This window comes from Colossoma macropomum, unplaced genomic scaffold (assembly GCF_904425465.1).
Source record: "Colossoma macropomum unplaced genomic scaffold, Colossoma_macropomum, whole genome shotgun sequence".
In the NCBI taxonomy this organism is placed as follows: domain Eukaryota; kingdom Metazoa; phylum Chordata; class Actinopteri; order Characiformes; family Serrasalmidae; genus Colossoma; species Colossoma macropomum.
In genome coordinates, this window is record NW_023494800.1 from 7,230,034 (window position 1) to 7,248,370 (window position 18,337).

The window sequence follows — 18,337 nt, forward strand, 5'->3', positions numbered from 1 at the left end:
AAGACAAAAATTGAACTCAAGTTGAGGTGCAGCCTCAAAAATTATGTAACAGTGGCAAAAAGGTGTGACTCTTACAACTCATAAAAAAGTTAAGTATTTTTATAAGGAGTGAGTCACACTTGTAACGCTTTGTGATAGTCAGATATGCCAACCAGGAAATCGCTTTGCCTCGGAGTCCCAAAGGAAAGCCCCTCCTACTCAACATTTCCTGGACACATTCCTTAAAAGCATAACTATATCAAACTTGAAGAAGAAAGTAAACATTAATACACAGTAACGCACACAAATGGCATTTTATCTTATTGCCTGTCAGCCTTATTGTGGTTGAAGGACATTCTTAAGGCAAGTCATGAGTATCAGTCTGCTGTTTTGATCAGGTAAATTTTACCTGGTCTTCCGCAGATGGACCTTGTTGATTGCGTTTGCTGTGCGATTATTAATAAAAGTGAACACATGCATTACAATGAACTTTCTCAGTTAAATATTCACTGTAAAGGATTGATGTAAATTTGTAGGCACTGCAGTGGCCGCTGTATTCTTTAACTATAGCAGATTGCTATAGAAATTGATGCATTCTTGAAGTTATAATGCTGGATTTTATTTGCAAAGCATGTTGGGAAAGTGGGTGGTACTGTATGGAATACTGAGCAGCCTGTATTTGAATATTGCAATGAAGGGGGCGGAGCTTATCAGCATTCCTCGCTGTTGGAAATAATTGTGTTGGATGTATTTTTGAGTGATGTAATGTGTTTGTGGCTCTTTAAAAGTTAAACTGGAAGATTTTGAACTGATACTTTTTATAGGGCATAGTTGTCATGGGACAAAAACATGTCACAGTTTATCAGTGTAAAGCCTCTTATTCAGATCATCTCCACTACATTAAACAGAAAGCTGAGAGAAATAATGGAAAAGTCTGTTTTTGTAGCAATATGCACACAGCATTCATACTCTCAGGAAAAAAGGCACTAAACTGTCACTGGGGCAGTGCCCCTCTTGTCACTGGGGTGATACCCTCAAGGGTACATCTCAGTACCTTTAGTCAGGGAACATAATTGTACCATAATCCATTGAAATGATATTTTCTAAGCTGTACTGACTCCACACACCCCGTCTCGTCTCCAGGACTTTTGTTTTATTGGTTATTGTTTAAAACATTAGTTTACAAAAAGATACAAATATGAACTTTTCCACTAGGAAGAGGGCACATTTACATTGTTTGTACCTTGATGAACAAAAAATGTACCAGCACCGCACCTTTATTTCTAACAGTATAGGTATCAGAACTGCTGTGGAAAAATCTGATTTGGATCCCATCATTGTGCAAGAGACAAGCCTAGATCGGTTAATACGAAACCAGATGCAGCAGTAATCAGTGTCTGAATGCATCTCATTGTTCTTTGTTTATGAATGATGAATTTTGGCCTTTATTTTTTTTCTGCGTCACGGAGAAGACTAAAGCTATAACTACACATTTCTGACAGGTCAGAGCTGCACTGCTCCTCTAGAATTACAGGTTTAACAAAACCAGTTCCTCATATCTGCCGACTTTGGCTCTTAGCAAAGACAAACACCTGTTACTGATCGGTAATTTGTCTGGATTTTTTTGTTGTCTGAGTGTTTATTATTATCTGTTTTGGTTTTCTTGTTTCTTTGTTGTTTGTTGTTAGTTGTTAGTCAAACGTGGTGAGAAATGCTCAGACTTGTTCACATTGGTGGTGGAAAGAACCTCATCTTTTCTAGGAGGCATGGGGTCCATTTTTTAAAATATTTTACAGAAATAAATTATTAATACTTTTTTCAGTACAGAAGATTTTCTCCCTTTCTTTACTTACTTTCCCCTTTTCTCTTTTACTTACCAATGTTCATGTATTTATTTTTTATCTGTTTATTACTATTATTATTATTGTTATTATTATGTTATCATAAGTATTTATGTCATATATATATATATATATATATATATATATATATATATATATATATATATATATATATATACATATAAATACATATATATATATACATATATACACACACACATATACATATATATATATATATATATATATAGATACATATATATATATATATAGATACATATATATATATATATATATATATATATATATATATATATATATATATATAAAATGTTATATTTTTAGTAAGTATATATTACTCCATCATGTCCTGGGGTCTTTGGTTATAAATATTTAAAGGGCCCATGTCATGGAAAAATATTTTTTTATTAAAAAATAAAAAATAAAAAAGATTTTGATGTTTTATGTAACACTGTTAAAGTTTCCAGACATGTACGCTGCAAAATTAGCCTGGTTTAAAGTCTGTGATGTCACAAAAATTTACATACGTCCATTTATACAGCCTACAGCAGTTTAGCCCCACACATTCATGCTGAAGTTATAAGGAGTATTTTTGCAGGTTTACAGGGCAGCCAATCAGAACAGAGGTCATTTGCATATTCCAGTGTTAAAGGCACAGTAACAAAAACAGCCTGTTTATTCTAAGGGATAAAGAGAGGCTGCAAAATGTTTTTTTAATTAAATTATGACAAGTGTTATAATTGAACTTCTGGGGAAAATTAAAACTGATGAAAAATGTAGAGTATGGGCCTTTTAAATAAAAAAAAAAAATTTAAGCAATCAAAAAAAAAGAAAAAATGCAAGTGAGAGATATTTAATTTAAAAGAGTTTTATTTGAAGTGTGAAAGAAGTATTTACAAAAGGCCCTGTACTACTGCACTGTGTATATTCCTCAATAATATTATATACTACAGAAACATAACGTAACAATACAAAACATTTTTAAAGCAAATATACAGTCATTGCATTGAAGGCTTGCTACAGGCAATGTCTCAAAAAAATCCAAAACTTTGAAAAATAAAAACAATAATAAAAAGGCACAAAACGTGATCAGGAATTTGTACATTTCTCAAGTTTTTAAGATTAGAACTTGTCAGATGTAGAATAGTGAATAAACTTCATGTGTTTGCCTTAAAAAGGTATAAGACTGTGTAGCTGCGACTTTGTGTCAAATCCTGAGACATAAAAAATACACTACAAAAAACAGAATCATACAACAAATAACATTATTTACTTTCATATATCTCTTCACAGACATCTTTCATTAGTTTACAGCCACAGTGCCTGAGCTTAGAGTTTGTCTCTCAAACTCTTTGTAACTGACTGTTAATGATTAAGAACGTGTGATATTACAGCTTATTCCAACTTATTGCAGATTTTTATAATTCTTCAGAAAAAGGTATTAGATCTGAAAAAATGTACACTGCCCATCAAATGTTTGGGGACTGGGTTGCTTTACATTTTTTGTCAGTTTGCAATAACTTAATTAATTACATAGAACTTATCTAACTTAAGAGAAAACTGTTTAGATCTTGCTGTTTTACTTTTTGTGTAAAACTGCAAATCTACTGAGAAAAGCCCTACCTTGGGAATAAAGCTCATTATTGTGATATCAGCCTTCATCATCATGCAAACCTTTCATGTGTTCTAACCACCTTTGGGCCAAAAGAGTTTCAATATGTGCTTTTTTTACAATCAGAAAAAAAAGTGTTATTATAAATTAACATAATTATTGAAACTTGATGGTCATGAGGCTGAATGTTGAAGTTAGAACACCCAAAGGATTAGCACAGAGCTGCTTTATGCTAATGAAACCCTTTCTGGTAACTGAAACGTAACAGTGACAAACATTTCTCATTAAATTACAATAGAAAGGGGGGTGTCCCCAAACTTTTGATGGGTTTAGCTGCACCTAGTAGTTGATCCCCTTTGTGTGGAGACCTTTAACATATCTTTTCCCTCTCCTGTCTAAAAGGTGAACTTGCAAGGAGAAGCTTTAGGTGCTCTGGAGTGAGGTGGATGAGGGGTGAGGAGGCAGAATTCATCTTAAACGTAGGAGCCTTCTCCACTGCCTTCCCAAGCCTTGCAGCTAAGCTGTAGCCAAAGTCGGCATCATAGCCTGGAGGTCTGGGTCCTGTACTGCTGTTGATCTTTGTGTTGGTAGAGTTAGCCTGTTTGAGGGAGGCATCATGGTCTTGAACAGTTTTGATGTGAGAAACACGATGGTAAGGGTCCCTGCTGAATGGCATCTTTGGAGATGGCGGCATGAAAAAGGGCTTTACACTTGCATACCGGTTGATGGTTGGTAGCTGGCTCTCGTTACCAGTCATCAGACTAGCGATGGACCTACTGTCAGGCTTGCCAGGATTAGCCGGGTCTCTCGCATGGCTCCTCAGGCTCAGGTCTGCTGGGAGATCACTTGAGGAACTATCTGAGGAATCCGAGCTTGTTCTTCCCCAGCTGAGAGAATCAGGTGATGATGGAGTTTTGTTGGGATCTTGGGAACCAAGTCCAGTTGGCTGCTGGCAGGTAGATACTAAGTTGGAAATGAGACCTTCTGAAGCTTCTGAGCTCCTTCTTCCCTGGCCGAGAGGTGATGGAGTTTTCTTGGGCTCCTGAGAAGGACCTGATGGATTTTGACGAGAGGATACTAAGCTGGAAATCAGACCTTCCTTGATCCAGTTTTGCAACAAAGACAGAGGTATCTGGATCTCCATTCCGCCGTATGGGTCTAAGGATGGACGGCTTGGGGCTTGGCTGGGGGCTTGGCTGGGGCTAGACTGGTGCATGTCAGAAGGCCCTGCTTTGGCCGAGGGATCATGGAGGCTTTTCTCTGATTGCTTGACAGGGAATGTGCCGGGGTAACTCGGCCCGTGGTCAAGCAGTGGAGTAGGACATGGAGCCTTTTTTGTAGTTGGACTGCTTCTGGAAGAGGAGGTGAGATTAACGGCATGCGACTCATCCATGATCATTGGGTTCACAACTGCTTGGGCAGGGGCATCAGCCTTTGATGGTCCAGAAGCTGTTCCTGGTTGATCAGCCCTGTTTAGGTACAATGGCAAAGCCTCGTTGAGGAACTTTGGCAGTTTTTTAGAGGCTGGTGGAGAAAAAGACGATGGGGTGTTGCTTGACATCTCCATCTTGCCTGTCTTTTTGCTGAGATTGAGAGGCTCGACCAAGCCAGATGATGATTTGTACTCCTTGGCCAGGAGACGCAGACGGTCCAGAGGTTGTTTGAAGCTTTCGGTCTCAAAGGACGATGGAGGAAGGTAGGGCAATGGGTTTCGTGTGTGGAATGGTGTCCTGATGTTAGGAATGGGTGGCATAGGCTGTGGCACAGAGAAGAGGCTGGGTAGAGATGTGGGGCCAGGATGGAGGTAGGACGGGTGTGGAACGCCATCAGACATCGAAATGATCCGTACACGTCCATCGGTCATAAAATCATGCGGAGTCGACTGCAGAAATAGAGAAGAGAGAGAGTTATACATTGTTAATAATGTTAATAATAATAAAAGCATTAAGTAATCGGACAATTCATGTTCAATATGGAACGATGTAGATCTGCTGTACTGAACCACCCATGTTAAAGTAATAGAACCTTTTTGGGGCCTGGAGTGTGGGGTGTGGAGAGTGTTTGTACCTGGTTGAATGAGAGTGCGTGTCTGATGAGTGCACGTTTCGGGTTCAGCAGGTACTGGTCATCAAAGCTGAGCGGAAGCTTGTGTTTTCGAGGAGGAGTGATAGGGATGTCATCTCCGTACCCGGCCAAGTGATATTCGTATGGCAGCAGCAGCCTGTGTGCAGAAAAATAGCATTAATTTCAAATACAACCAAAGATTTCGTACATGTTGAGACTTCAGTGTATGTTATTACGTACATGTTGAGACTTCAGTGTATGTTATTTCGTACATGTTGAGACTTCAATGTATGTTATTTACACACATATAGATTATCTAATGCCCTAATCCTTCTGGATTGTGGGGGGTGCTGGAGCCTATCCCAGCGGTCACTGGGCGGAAGGCAGGAAACACCCTGGACAGGTCGCCAGTTCATCACAGGGCAGACAGACAGACATACACATTCACAACTAGGGGCAATTTAGCATCTCCAATCAGCCTGACTGCATGTCTTTGGACTGTGGGAGGAAACCCACACAGACATGAGGAGGACATGTAAACTCCATAAAGTAAGAACCCTGATCGCCCGGCTGGGGAATCGAACCCAGACCCTTCTTGCTGTGAGGCGACAACGCTACACACTGTGCTAAAGTTTTAAAACTTTTAATTTTCTCTGGTGTACAGCACAGTACTATACAGTTGCATGAAAACGTTTGAACCCCTGGTGAAATAACATGTTTTGTTAAAAAAATAAATGAAAATGAGTTCACGTCTACTAATCTTAGTACACAGTTTTTATTTATTTGTTGAGTTTAACAAATTGTATATATACATTTTATGTTTTTTTCCCCACTATGTTAAATTTAGTAAAGAAACCAATGTGAAAATAACATAGTAAATTACATAAATTAATTAAATTATACATTATTGTTACATTACTGTCTATTACAGTTAAAAACAATTTTACCTTCTCCTATAAAGGTGCCATTTTCAGAGATGCGAGATTTTGTTACCACTGCAACAACACTTTAGTTCATGAATTTAATTAATTTATATAATTTACTATTTTTTGGTCACACTTTATTTTGACAGTCACCAACTTTAGGATTAAGATTAAGACTAGGATTAGGGTTTGGGTGGAAATTAAGGTTAAATTTAGGGCTAGGTTTAGGGTAAAAGTTCAGTTGCATTTAAAAGATATTATGTTATGTAAAGAAAATATGAGAAAGTGAGCTTTCAAAATGAAGCTATTTATCATTAATCATTATTAGCTCATTTTGGATCATTTCCGTTGGTCTATTAGTTATGAAGTGTTCACATGTAAAGAGCAGCTGGCTTTAAGAAATGGAGTAAAACAATAAAAAATGAGTCTGTCTTTTGTTTGCCAAAGAAAGCACAGCTAAATAAATGTATGTTATCCAGGACAGAGTGCTTTGATGTTTGGGGTTAGTTTGAGAGTGGGAGAGTTAACAGAGTTAAGACAGAATAAACAGTAAAGGTTTTGAGCTGTTAATGCAGTTTATTTGTTTTGCGCTCACTGTAAGCTGGGTTGTTGGTTTAGCTGCGGCTTCTCTCTTTGGGCTTGGCTCTCATGAGCATGTTATAAAAACGAACGATGTTTTACTTTACTTTTTTTGCTATGCACAAACACACACACACACACACACACACACACACACACATTAATGTGTACTGGTGTGTGTGTTATTTCTATGGTTGTATGATTGTGTGTATGTCGCTGCTGTCGGACCAAAACCTTGTATCTCCATTTTTGTTGTTTTTCAGTTTTTGACATAATTAGAAAATACCTACTGTTCTTTATATTGTGTGTAAATTTCAACATGAATGGCCCAAAATTGCTTCGAAAAAAGTCTGGCTCCATTGACTTACATTAAAAGTATAGTGTGTTTTTTCCTTCTCCTGTAAAGTTACCATTTTGGAGATACTAGGTTTTGGTCCGACAGCAGCGAAATGCTGCTGTACTCCTCATAACTTCTTTTTATATTTCTAATAAAAGTAGTACCTGCAGTATTTTTTGGGAGAAAGGCATTTTTCCTTGTGGACAGCAAACCAACAACAACACAATGTTCACATTTTTACCATCCACACTTCAAAAAAGGTGCCACAAATATATATTTATTTAGATATATATAAATTATATATATATAAATACATATATAACTTACTGACTCTGATTTCTTTACAGTGGTGGTGACTGAAACCAAGCGCCGCTATATTTACAACACAAATATAGCTATTTTTTTATTATCCAAAATAATCATTTAACCTGCGTGTGTCCTCTGAGGTTTATATCTAATGTTGATGATGGTAAAATAATGGAAGACATAAAACTTTCTTTGGGGACTGTTTTGCCTCACAACACCCTACATATACTTCTCCACAATTATGGATTTAAAAAATATATTTTTAATATATAATTTATAAGATAATTTAAAAAAAATAACTAACTAACGATCTAATAACAAATATGGATCATTTCCGTGAACGAGCTGTCAGAGGCATTAAACTCTTCAGACGTCAGCTTCTGTCAGAACCACTATGAACAATCGATGAGTCACAAAGTTTCTGTTGAACGGAGCATTTCACAAACCGCTTCAATGACTTTATTTACGTCATAACCACTTCATTATACAGAAATTAAAAATTATTAGTGGAATTGCCCTTTAAAGCCTCTTCCTGAAACCTTAATGCATTGTGCATTATGTTTTTTTTTTCATGTCTTTACAAAGTTCTTCGTGCTCACGCATCTCATTTGCAAAAAAGATTCTTTAGGAAACCGAAGGTGGTGGAGTCTCTCTCTCTCTCTCTCTCTCTCTCTCTCTCTCTTTCTCTCACTTACTTTTCGTAGTGTCTGCGGGTGCATGTGGCTGCGCTGGTGCTGCGTGGGTTTCCTCCCAGAATGTTATACACTTTCTTCCACAGCTGCTGAGTGGTCACCTGCACACACACACACACACACACCAAACATCACTTACGGCTGACAGCAGTTTTTTTCTAATCCACAGCCCTGTAGAAGGTTGAATTCGATTCATATTGATATACTGAGCGATTAATATTCTTTAACAGTATGAGCAAAAACAAGCACAGGCAGCTATCCAGCCTTCTAGAGCTGCCATGCAGTGTTTATTATGTATTTAAAGGAGAATTCCTCCAATTTTTCACAATTTCTTCATATACTTCTGTCATTGATATGAAATGCCTCATTGTACAGAAACTGACATTTCTTTACAGAGGTGGTGACAAGAACCAGGGTTCATGTAAATAAAGCCATTTTATTTACTATCCAAAACTACCAGTGAGCCTACATGCCTTCCTAGTTTTATATGTAATGTTCATGATGGTAACATAGTGGAAAATTGAAAAAAAAAACAAAAAAACGTTTTCTTCAGGATTTTGCCTCAGAACAACCTGCATGTATCTTTCCACCATGAATGCATTTTAAAAAGTATGTTTTAGAGCAAAAATGATCTCAGAACTATTGAACAACAGTGTCTTAGACGCGAGGCAGCATATTCATAACCAATAGCTTTGTGTGAAGGAGCTTTCAAAGGCATTAAACTGTTCTGACGTCTGGTTCCCATCACCACCACTGTGAATAATTCTGATGAAAGAAATTGAACGGTGCATTTCACATCAAACCACTCTGATTGACATTGTTTCCATTCTAATCATTTAATTATGCAGAAAATTTGAAAATTCTGTTGAATTCCCCTTTTATGAATCCAGCTCTGTCATAAGGGTGGGCAGCTGAGTAGCATGAATTTTTTTCCTCCTTTCATCCTGTGTCTGCTCTGAATTGCTGTTCTTACTTATTTGTTTATTTGATCATTTAAAACTACTGTTTTATTGAAACTGAGACTTTTTCTAACTGTTTATTGTTGTTCTGTTGTCTTGGCAACTAAATTTGTTCATGCCAGTGAAGCTCACTGAATTAAACTGATTTAAAAATGGGCTGAACTCAGATCGTAATGAATGTGCAGCAGATTTACCACCCAATACAAAAGGCTGTTTATTAAGAGGGTTCTTAACTTTTAGTCTGCACAGATGACTTTTTTTGGGATTTTATTTTTACATGCATAGAGCACCTTCATTACATGAATAATAGTTATTACACTATTATTACAGATTCTAATATGTGATGTTAAATGAGTGGGTCTTTACCTGGTGATATCCTCCCAGGTCCTTCACCGTCTTAAACATCAAATACAGATCAACTAGAAACAGAGAGAAAACAAGAACGTATGTTAGAATCATATTTAAAATCTCTCTCCTCTTTCTCTTTCTCTCGCTCTCCCTCTTTCTCTGTCTCTCCTTTCCTCTCTGTCTTTTTCTTTATCTCTTTCTCCTCTTGCTCTCTTTTTTCTTTCTCTCTTATCTCTTTTCTCTCTCTGTTTCTCTATCTTTCTTTCTTTCTCTCTCTCTCTTTCTCTCACTCTTTATTTCTCTATTTCTCTCTTCTCTCTATCTTGCTTTTTTCTTCCTCTCTTCCCCCTCTTTCTTATCTCTTCTCTCTCTTATATTTCTCTCTCTTATTCCTCTCTCTCTTTTACTCTTCACTCTCACTCTTTCTCTCTCTCTTTCCCTCTCTCTATCTTTTTCTATCTCTTTCTCTTCTCTTACTCTTTTTTCTTTCTCTTTTTTCTCTCTCTCTGTTTCTCTATCTTTCTCTTTCTCTCTCTCTTTCTCACTCTCCCTATTTCTCTATTTCCCTCTCTATCTTTTTCTTTCTCTTTCTGTTCTCTCGCTCTTTTTTCTTTCTCTTTCTTTCTCTCTATCTCTTTTCTCTCTCTGTTCTCTATCCTTCTTTCTGTTTCTCTCTCTCTTTCCCCATCTCTCTCTAACTCTCTTTATTTTTCTCTGTATCTTTTTCTAACTCTTTCTCTTCTCTCTCTCTCTCTCTCTCTCTCTCTCTCTCTCTCTCTCTCTCTCTCTCTCTCTCTCTGTACTCACTCTGTTTGAAGCCCAGGTGAGGGATTCTCTCTATCGGAGTGTCTCTCTGCTTCATGAAGAAGTAAAGGTCTTTGAGGAAACTCTCCTCCGTCGCATCCTCTCTCTCCTCCCTCTCCTCTCTCTTCTCTCCGTTCTTCTTCTCTATCTGTTCCTCCGGCTCCATCACGCTGACCTGAGGACACAAATGTGCATGTTCACAAACTCAGTGTCTCTGTTCTGAAAATCATTTACAGATCTGTGGCATTTGGAAAATGTAGTCTCTTCACTGCTGTTCCTGCCCTGAACAGAGCATAACTGAAGGTTATCAGGTTATGCTTAAGTCAAATTATGTATTAGTCTGTAGTTCTTTCATAGCCTATAGAAAGCCTATAGAAACGGTTTGAGTGGATCAACAGTGCCAAGCGGCTCTTTATCACATTACACCTGGGCCATTTGAAGCAGAAATAAAAAATACGTCTGGCCTGTGGGTGAGGTTGGGGACTGTCCAAACGAGGATCTTTAAGCATGAGTTTCATGTTCGCTCTCTGATTAGATGCTTCGACAGATTAGATGCTCGTCGTGTTTACAGCTGTGGAAAGTTGTTTCAAGTTTCAGCATAACTCACATTAAACGGTAATGTTTTTGCTTTTGCATGCTGTCAATCCAAAATAGTTTATTCACTCTCCGCTCCTGTCGCACGCACACAATTCAATTTGCATGCAATCCAAATGGCACATATTCATATATTTTTCCAATATGAATGTTTGACATTTTTGTAAATATTAAAAATTAACACTATTACTTATATTTCATCTAAATATGCGCATGTATTTTAATATATTGACATATCTAAACATACACAAACACACACACACACACACACACACACATATATATATATATATATATATATATATATGCTTTTTCAAAATAAAGACAGTTTATTTTAAAATACCACATATACTGCATGTTTATTTTTTAATATGAGCAAATACATGTACATATATTTTTCTTCCATATGGGAAAGGCAGGCTTAGATAATATATCACTGCTGTCTGAACAAAACCTCGTATCTCCATTTTTATCGTTTTTCAGTTTTTGACATAATTTGAAAATGCCTGTTACCCTTTACACTGTGTGTAAATTTCATGATGAATGGACCAAAAGAAACGGCCTAGAAAAACGTCCGGTTCCATTGACTTACATTAAAAGTAAAGTATGTTTTTTCCTTCTCCTGTAAAGTTACTATTTTGGAGATACGAGGTTTTGTTCTGGCAACAACGCTATGTATCAAGACATATGTGTACAGACAAGACAATATACTTGCAATACGTATTAGGAAAATGTAATTGCATAATTGTACAATGTAATAATAATAATAATAATAATAATAATAATAATAATATTAATAGGTTTTATTTATATAGTACTGTTTCCATGGTCAAACACTCTTTACAGTCAGGTGACACTATCAATTCTCAGAATTGTACCAATGTAGAAAGAATAATAAATAAGCAGGAGGCAGTAATGTAACATAGTTGCCAAGCCGAACAGGAAAACAAGAGAATTAGTCAGACAGTGACTCAAAAAATCTTGTGATAGGAAACAAGGAAACTGTGAAAGAAAATCAAATATGCATAATCAAAAACAGAGAAGACAGATAATGGGTGAGGGTGGTAACATCAGGAGAGGAAAGAGGCGTCAAACTATTGGGAGAAAAATCTATTACACAATTTTATCACAATTTGTCTTCTAGTTCACTTACTTTCGACGATAACTGTCTTGATGTAATATGTGGAGAGCATGTACACATATATATCAAGTCAATTCAATGCATTACATTTTTCAGTGTATACATGTTATGGTATTTACTGAATTAAATACCTTAAAGAGTTATTTTTACATTTCAGCATAATTCATCCACTGAGATGTAAACAAAGTCGTTCAGAGTGGTTTGGTGTGAAATGGTTCACCTCAGAGAAACTTACAGACTCAGATTTCTTTACAGTGGTGGTGATAGGAACCAGGGGTCACAGTGACACCAACACAAATATAGCCATTTTATTTAATATCCAAAACCACCAGTGAACCTATATGAGTTTTTATATGTAGCGCTGGTGATAAAAAAATATTTTTTTAGGCCAAAACTACCCAAAAAATCTCAAAACTGTTGTAAATCAATGTCTCAGGCATCAGACAATGTGTTTGTGACTTCATTTATATTTATAAGACGTCTGGTTCCTATCATCACCACTGTGAACAATTCTAACTTGCTAAGTTTCTCTAGAACGGAGCATTTCACACTAAGCCACTCTGAATGACAGGTTAGAGTTTAATTATGTTGACGTTCAGTAACCAAATAATAAGCCAAGGGTTTAAGGGGTTTGTATAATCTTGCTATATGATCAGGCACAATGTACAATACACAGTATGTTTTATCTGGAAATTTCAAGTGGAATCCAGGGACACTTGATAGCGCACAGATAATATTACAGCATTATTACTCAAAGCATCAGCTTTCAGGTCAATTTCGGGCCGGTTGCCCAACGGCCCGGCCGAACAGGCTCAGCCGCTCCAGAGGGTCTAAAGCTGAGCTGTGTTTGGCCTCTGAGTCACATGTATTTGATCAGCGAGGGCAAAATGGACAACAATGTCTTGCTCAAACGTGCTCGAGCCCATTCTCTTGAATTCTCATGTCCGTTTGACTGAATCATGTCCAGATAAATGCTTTTCTCGCATAGTGGTCCGACAGGCCGAATCGGTTTGAAACAAGGGTGCACTGTGGCACAGGGGCAGCAGAGGAACGAAGTGTGATTCACAGACGTTTTTCACATTGACAGGTAGAGCATTTACGTGTTTATGACAGAAGTTCAAAGGCCGGTCCTGTTGTTTGAAGATACCACACTAGACATTTGTTAGCAACTCCTAACTTGTACTTCCACTCACTGCCCTCTTTATGAGCTTCACCTACAGTTACAGACTGTAGTCCATCTGTTGCTACATAATCCATCAGCCCTCTTCCACATTCCTCATTTGTCAGTTTCTGCTGTTGACCAGATATTTTTCGCAGATTTTTATTAACATCAGCTACAAGGGAGGGATGTCTTCAACTCATAAGACTCTGTCTCTCTCTCTCTCTCCCTCTCTCTGTCTCTCTGTCTCTCTCTCTCTCTCTCTCTCTCTCTCTCTCTCTCTCTCACTGCTGTCGAAAACCTTATATCTGCATTTTTCAGTTTTTGACATAATTTGAAAATGCCTGTTGCCCTTTATACTGTATGTAAATTTTACATGATAAATGGACCAAAAGAAACGGCCCAAAACGACTTGGAAAAATGTTTGGTTTCATTGACTTACATTAAAAGTAAAGTACGTTTTTTGCTTCTCCTGTAAAGTTACTATTTTGGAGATACTAAGGTTTGTTCAGACAGCAGCGATATATCTCATAATCCAAGTAATCTCAATTACAACTTTAGACTCATCACTTCATAAAGTCCTTACACCACATTTCAGATACTCTGAAATACTTTTGGTGTTCTACTCCAAATTTTCTTCTGCCACTGAGTTGTCTTCTCACAGTGGAAGGATGGACAGAAACACCTGTGGATGTTTTCAGATCTGAAGCAGCTTGATTTTCTCCTCTCTCTCAAAGATGAAAGCTTTAAGTGCTGTTTATCTGATGGGGGCAGTTTTGGTGGTCTGTCAGGTCTTGCATAGTTACTATATACTCTAAGAATTTTTATTCTCCAATTTTTAAAACTAATTTTTTCACTTATTTTCCACTGACTTGTTTCCCTTTCCTTAAGCAAGTTGTTCGTCTGATATCTAATCACCTCAGAAATGTCTACTGAAAAATGAATAACTTGTTAATTATTTAATTGTAGAAAATAAATGAATGAAGGTCTCTCTCTCTCTCTCTCTCTCTCTCTCTCTCCCTCTCTCTTACACACACGCACACACACACTCACATATAAATATATATATATGTATATATATATATATATATATATATATATATATATATATATATATATATATATATAAAATTATATATATACATAATTTTGACATTGCCTGTTGCCCTTTGTATTGTGTTTAAATTTCATAATGAATGGACCAAAAGAAATGGCCCAAAATTACTTGGAAAAAAATCTGGTTTCATTGACTTACATTAAAAGTAAAGTATGTTTTTTCCTTCTCCTGTAAAGTTATCATTTCGGAGATACAATGTTTTGTTTGACAACAATTATATGGTTAATGAGCTCATTGACTTCTTACATCACCAGCCATTCCAGCTCCGGGGTGTTGAGTGACCTCAGATGCTTACAAAAGACACTTACTGTTCAAGTGCAGTGTGCAGACAGAGTCTTTTATCATGCTGGATTGGGTACGTGCACACAACAATGCATATTTTCCGTAAATATCTCAGGTTCTTCATGTGCCTCGTCTAACTGGTATATGGTTGATATCTTGCACTGATACTTCCAGATAGTTGCCGTTCACTCACACGCACAACAATGAACGATCACATACCACAAAGCCGGGCAGCTCTGTGCTGATATTAGGTGTCAGTCAGAGCATTGTGAGCGCACAATTCCGCTCAGAAAAATGCTCGTCTCTTATTTCACCGCGCTCTCATTTCCTGTAATTACAATTAATTCTGCAAGATCAAGCTCAGGGACAAGACGTTTATGTTAAATGAAATAAAATAAAATAAAGAGTTCTAAAATTATTTCTCTCACTTAGTTTAACTTCTTCACTGCAGCCTGAACGCACCCTGAAATGAATCAGCACTGGATGTAAATGATCCATTAAAAGATACTGAAAGTCAGTAGGCGTTTTACATGCTTTTAGCGGGTGGATAGATTTCCCCGTGACAGACCAAAATAACTGATACCGCATATGCAAATGCCATCTTATGATGTACCAGCTTTAGCCATTTTGCAGCACACACTCAATATGACTCACAGAATAAATCAGAGACAGATATTCCTGCCTGTACCATCCATCTCAAACCTCTGAGGTTCATTCCTCTTGACCACTGTGTAACACTGTTTGAACACTGTTAACCATCAACATGATATATGATTATATCTGCTTAAGACCCCTGCCCAGTACGGGGCTCTATATCTACAGTTATGTGCAAAGGTCTGAACACATCTGCTCAGTTTATATGTTTTGTAGATATTTTAACTTATTTTGACTTAGAAAATCAACTAAATGTATGTCATTTAACTAGGGGTGCCAAAACTTTTGCACTCATAGTGGATTAGAGGTTATAATTACATAGAGGTTTTTTACATTGTACTGCGCTTCTATGTATGAAAGATGCTATACAAATAGACGTTATTTATTATTATTATTGTTTTTGCTCTTATTATCATTGATTTCTTGTTATTATTTTTGTTTTTGCTATTATTTTATTTTGTTGTATTTTATCTCATTTCTGGTTCAGCGGGCTGTCGGCTGAGTGTGAATTTGAGCATCCTTAATCCCAACCACCTTCTGTCAGCATTAATATACTTCAATGATCCTAATCTAAGTCTGATTATAACCCCTCATCCAACATGGATCTGATCTTACCTTATTTTTACAGCTTTATATCAGTTCAATGGGAAGTAAGGATCTGTTTAATCCAGTATGTGTGCAGAGCGTCTCCTCAGAGTAACTCAATCTGTCGGCTCCACTCTCGCTACGAGTACCCGGCGGGATGACAGTGTCACAACTGTCATATACAGAAAAGGAGCCAGACTTACAAGAACAACTGAGTGACATCACAGCCTGTTGGAGGTGTTTCCAACAGACTTTCTGTCAGGAATGTGGAGCCAGACCGGTTCATCCGGTTCTGTAAACTTGCCAAAAGCTTTAAACTTGATATTACACTTAAATAATATTATAGATAATTGCAAACAATTAGCCTTTTAATCCCTAAACATGGAACATTTACGGATTATGCACTGCCACACTTTAAATGGCAAGGATACACCGGAGGGTCCAAAGTTTTACTACACACCTCTATATACTAAGAACAGCTCAGTTTGCATTGTACACTCTCAATAAAGCAAAGGGAATGGTTCTGTTTAGAACCATGAGTTCTATATAAAACGATTTCATGCTTAAATGGTTCTTTGCATGGTGAAAAGGTTCTTCAGATGGATATGGTTCTCAATAGCTCCCAAAAGGGTTCTTCTATTGTTACAAGCTTACAATAGAAGAACGCGTTTTGGTGCTGTAAAGAACCATATACAACAATTTCACCAAGCAAAGGACCACTCAAGCATTAAATGGTTCTATGTAGAACTCATAGTTTTGAAATAGAACCATTCCCTTCACTAGAGAACCCTTAAAGAAACGTCTTTTAAGAAGGTAATTCAAGTAGTTACTAAATGACAAGCCTTATAAGTAAAAAGTATGTAATAAACGTGGGATTTTAAGGGGTTAAGCATATTTTTGACATTTGTGTTAATCTTTTCCATCTAAAATGTGACCCGGTGCCTTAATGTACTCAGTGATGCTTGAGAGAAACTGAAGAATGAAGATTTTCATGGTGATGCAGCTTATTGTTCATTGTTCGTTGTATTTTTAACACTTAAGCTGAACAGGTGCTCAGTGAAAGGAAAAAAAAAATCAATTATGATTAAATAATTAAAGTTCTAGTCTAAAACTGGACTACTGAAAAGGTTACATAAACCTGCACACTGCAGATCACACTTATCATCTGAACAGCCAGTGTTTATTGGATTAAACGCAGAAATATTTAAAAGCACAACAGCTTAACGTCTGATTTGCAAATGTATCAATGCAAACCTCTTAACATGTTAATCCAAATGAGTAACTGAATAATCTAAGCATGTTGCCATTACACAATGATAGATTAACAGTAAGATGAGGGCACACAATACAACATTCATCACACTGCATGTAACATTAATACAATTTAGCCTTAGTTATCACACTGCATAGAAAACTAATACAATATACCCTGCCATCCGTCACACTGCAGTTATCATGCTGCATTTAAAACAATGCAGTCTACCTCAACATTCATTCCACTGTGTTTAAACAAATAAAATCTAGATTAGCATTCGGTGCACTGAATCTGAAACAAATACAGTACAGTCTAAGATTTATCACACTGCTTTAAAACAAATGAAACATAGCTTAACATTTATCACACTGCATTTAACCCAAAATACAATACAGCCTACCATTCATCACCCTGCATTTAATACAGATACAACATAGCCTTACAGTCGAAACACCCCTTTAAAACAAATAAAATATAGCTTAACATTCATCACACTACATTTAAAAGAAATATTATACAGCCTAACATTCAGCACACTGCATTTAAAACAAATATTATACAGCCTAACATTCGGCACACTGCATTTAAAACCAATATTATACAGCCTAACATTCAGCACACTGCATTTAAAACAAATATTATAGAGCCTAACATTCAGCACACTGCATTTAAAACTAATATTATACAGCCTAACATTCATCACACTGCATTTAAAACTAATATTATACAGCCTAACATTCATCACACTGCATTTAAAACAAATATTATACAGCCTAACATTCAACACACTGCATTTAAAACTAATGTTATACAGCCTAACATTCAGCACACTGCATTTAAAACTAATATTATACAGCCTTACATTCAGCACACTGCATTTAAAACAAATATTATACAGCCTAACATTCATCACACTGCATTTAAAACTAATATTATACAGCCTAACATTCATCACACTGCTTTTAAAACAAATATTATACAGCTTTACATTCAGCCACTGCATATAAAAGTGATACAATCTCACCCAGTATCTAGAATTCTGCTTTTAAAACTAATACAATAGTCTAACATTCATCAAACTGCAT

At 36.6% G+C, this 18,337-nt stretch overlaps 1 protein-coding gene across 1 annotated transcript; it reads right to left on the reverse strand.

Moving 5' to 3' along the window:
* Positions 1–2,834: 2,834 nt before the first annotated feature.
* On the reverse strand, positions 2,835–16,157 carry arid6 (AT-rich interaction domain 6). Its single transcript, XM_036588849.1, has 6 exons — positions 16,028–16,157; positions 10,469–10,640; positions 9,680–9,732; positions 8,358–8,455; positions 5,521–5,674; positions 2,835–5,335 (listed from the first exon to the last, which is right to left on the reverse strand). Exons 2-6 carry the CDS (start codon positions 10,629–10,631, stop codon positions 3,824–3,826), a joined length of 1,980 nt encoding a protein of 659 aa, XP_036444742.1. The 5' UTR covers positions 10,632–10,640; positions 16,028–16,157; the 3' UTR covers positions 2,835–3,823.
* Positions 16,158–18,337: the final 2,180 nt, after the last annotated feature.